This window comes from Nicotiana attenuata, unplaced genomic scaffold (genome assembly GCF_001879085.1).
Source record: "Nicotiana attenuata strain UT unplaced genomic scaffold, NIATTr2, whole genome shotgun sequence".
In the NCBI taxonomy this organism is placed as follows: Eukaryota; Viridiplantae; Streptophyta; class Magnoliopsida; order Solanales; family Solanaceae; genus Nicotiana; species Nicotiana attenuata.
The window spans coordinates 1-3293 of NW_017696358.1; the positions used below are offsets into that span (position 1 = coordinate 1).

General features: G+C 35.9%; 1 protein-coding gene across 1 annotated transcript; it reads right to left on the reverse strand.

Annotated features, from left to right (window-relative positions):
* Positions 1-40: 40 nt before the first annotated feature.
* LOC109222665 lies at positions 41-3268 on the reverse strand (the record flags this gene model as incomplete). The annotated part of the gene is made up of 10 exons (XM_019386991.1): positions 3193-3268; positions 2596-2930; positions 2017-2334; positions 1744-1867; positions 1558-1659; positions 1248-1457; positions 1075-1137; positions 563-983; positions 351-471; positions 41-262 (listed from the first exon to the last, which is right to left on the reverse strand). Coding segments are annotated over exons 1-10 (1992 nt in total), but the record flags the coding sequence as incomplete, so codon positions are not given.
* Positions 3269-3293: the final 25 nt, after the last annotated feature.

Below are 3293 nucleotides of genomic sequence, written 5' to 3' on the forward strand. Positions count from 1 at the left end.
AATTTTCTGCCAAATTAATTGGAAAAAGGACATGATCAACCTGGTGCCATGTAGTGTTGCAATGCATCCTAAATCCTTTCATGTACTGCATGATATCGTCTGATCTATCAATCAAATGATCTTGTTTCCCACCTTTTACAAATTCTTTGAAAAAACTTTGAATGATATTATTAAAAAGAGTATCTGTAGTTGTGACTTTGATTGGCATATTAATTCCATATTTCGCCTTCTTCCTAAGATAGTAGAATATAATATTCAAGTGCTGCAAAAAAGAGAGGAAGAAAATATGACTACGACTAACAATATGAATGAACTACTACAACAACAAAAATAAAAAGCAGTACACATACCGAACTAGAAAGCGGCCTGCCAGAATAGTTTAAGGTATGGAAAAACATCTTATCATCAATCTGTTCAACTCCAAAGTCAAAACAAGGCTCTAGCTTTTGATCAGCAGGTAAATACACTTCCCTGTTTCGTATAAAAGAAGATATGGATAAGAAATATAACAACAAACATTAAGAAAAAATGAAAACAAAAGTACATGGAAACGAATACGCACTCTCCCAATTGCATGTTTGCTTCAACAAAGTTTGAGAAGGCAGTCGTAAGCTTAAAATTAACAGTCTCTGAAATGTCATTTACAAATGGAAATCTTCCTTTGATAACCTTCGAGGATCCCCCAACTGCACTAACACCAGATTGCCAGTCATTCCTATACGGCGACTGTTTTACAACTGCGGGGCGCCTTTTTCGTGTCAAAACTGCAGGAGTAGTTTCAACGTCTGTTTGTATCTGGACAATACTTCTTGATACCGACTGATCAGGTTTAGACTTATTTACAGCACCAGTTGTCAGTTCATTTCCTGATTGATTTACATTACATCTCCCTCCTTGTGTAATGGCAGCAATTTGATCAAGTTGAGAATCAGTATATTCAAAATCAGAATCCAAGTGAAGATCACCCCCGTGTTGACATGGAGCTTAAATTAGAAAATGCTAGTGAAAAATAAATATACAAAGTTAAGAAATTTAGAAAAAAAAGAATGAAAAGTTATATATAGAAGACATTACCAGAAGGCAAATTCACATTACTGCCACCAACATCCACTTGACCAACACCATCAACCCGACATGCTGAACACATAAAAGCATTATCAACATAACTACTTAAATAAAAAATAAAAAACTATCAAGAACCTATCATTTACATACTAACTATAGAATTAGTAATATCAACATCGTACCCTGTGGAGCAGTATTAGACTCAATAACAACATCTGCTCGTGTCTGTACAAGGATTTCTGATGGCAGTGGAGCAGGACCCGACTTTTTAACATCATGAGATGACTGCTTATATGTTGCTTGTTGTGTAATGGCGGTGATTTGATCAATTGCAGATGCAGACAGATCAAAATTAGAATCAAAGCCAAAATCATGCTCATTTACGAAGGGGGCTGAAAAAAGTTTTTTTAAGAAAAGGTTAGTCAATGCACAAATACATAGAGTTAAATAAATAAAAAAAAGAATAAAAAAATTACATGTACAATATTTTACCAGAAGGCAAATCCTCATTAACTACGCCATCACTTGCTGTGATGTTCTTCACATTGACACCAGTGGCACATCCATCTTGACCAACCCCAGCAAAACCAGATACTAAACATATAAAAGTATAAGCAAGAGTACTATTTTCAAAAAACAACAGCAAAAAAAAATCAATCAAATCTGTGATTTACATACTAGAAGGTGCTTTGGGCGTGCTATCTCCAATAACTACAGGATTATTCCCAACGTGGCCACTTTCAAACTGGTCATAATCATTATGCATTTCACGAAAGTCAGGATCATTATACTGTTGCTTATGCTGAAAATGAGAAACTAACAATTTTAGTATTATGTATATTACAAGAATAATATGTGCACTAAATGTAAAGAATGAAATAGTATCCTATAAGCATATATTGCATCTTTGAACAATATACTATAGCATTATATTATATAAAAGATGAATACCGCTGAATTTCCCTCTGGTTTCATTGACTTCATTGACTGCTTACCAATAGCTGCAAGCACCTCCTCAAACTTGTTCTCTACAAAAAGCTTCAAAGCTTGTAACTCCTTCATTATCTCAGCATTGGTAGGTTGGGAATCACCTCCAGTACTTTCAGGCATACTTTGTGTCTTTGGTAATTGAGTGCCAAAAACGTGAAAGCTATCGGGCTGGTTGGGCTGGCTGGGCTGGTTGTCAGTGCACTCAACTTCAATTTCAAAGCTTAGACCACGCACACCAAATTGTTTATTCTCATCATCAGTTGGGATGATGTTCTTTAGCTGCAATTATTAAGCACACTAGTTAGAAATAGAAATGATAATAAAGTATGAAGGAAAAAAGATCCATATCATATGATACCAATATAGTATACATGTATACCAACAGAGTATATCACTGAACTGGGATATAGTATACATGATACCAATATAGTATACATGTATACCAACAGGGTATATCACTAAACTGGGATATTGCTACAACTGTGACTAAACTACTATACCAAAACATTAAGAGAGGCAATAAAACTATGAGAAAATTACCTGCTCGCGTTGCAAGCTACACATTCGCAAAGCAACTCGCTCATTCGGGATTTGACCAATGACTACCCAATTCAAAATTCGTGGAAGTTTGTTTCCAAGATGATCAGCAAAGTGACCATCCAAACTTGGGCAGCATTCATACAACCAAGTCTGTAAAGCCAACGGGAAGCCACCAAGTCTATAAAAAGAAGGCTTATCTTGAAACTTGTTGGAACACGAGTCAATTGTAGCTTTATAAACATCTATACCCCAGGGATAATTATTAAAATCACCGGACTCAACCAAGTCAATGTAAGACCGTGAAATAGCCTTGTTTTGAGTTGAGAAATAAGAAGCTGTTGACAAAATAAAGAACTGCTATCTTCAACGCATCATCATCCGTTTCCCATTTCTTCTTCTTAAAACAGTCTGCTAGTTGGGCAAATGTCACGGATGCAGTCCCAAAATATTTTGAAATCAACCTATTCTCTGCTATACTCTCTATGCTTATATCACCCTTACATTTCAACCCAGTAACAAGTGCAAATCACCCAAGCCAAACCGAAACCTAGAATCATTCACTACAAACCGCATCTCATTTTTCACCTCATGATGTACTTCTCTCATAAGCAAATGGTGCATAACCCGAATCTGCACAATCACTGGTGGCAGATCCAAAAAATAGCCAAAGCATGTTTTCTTAAAAAACGCCGAAGTTG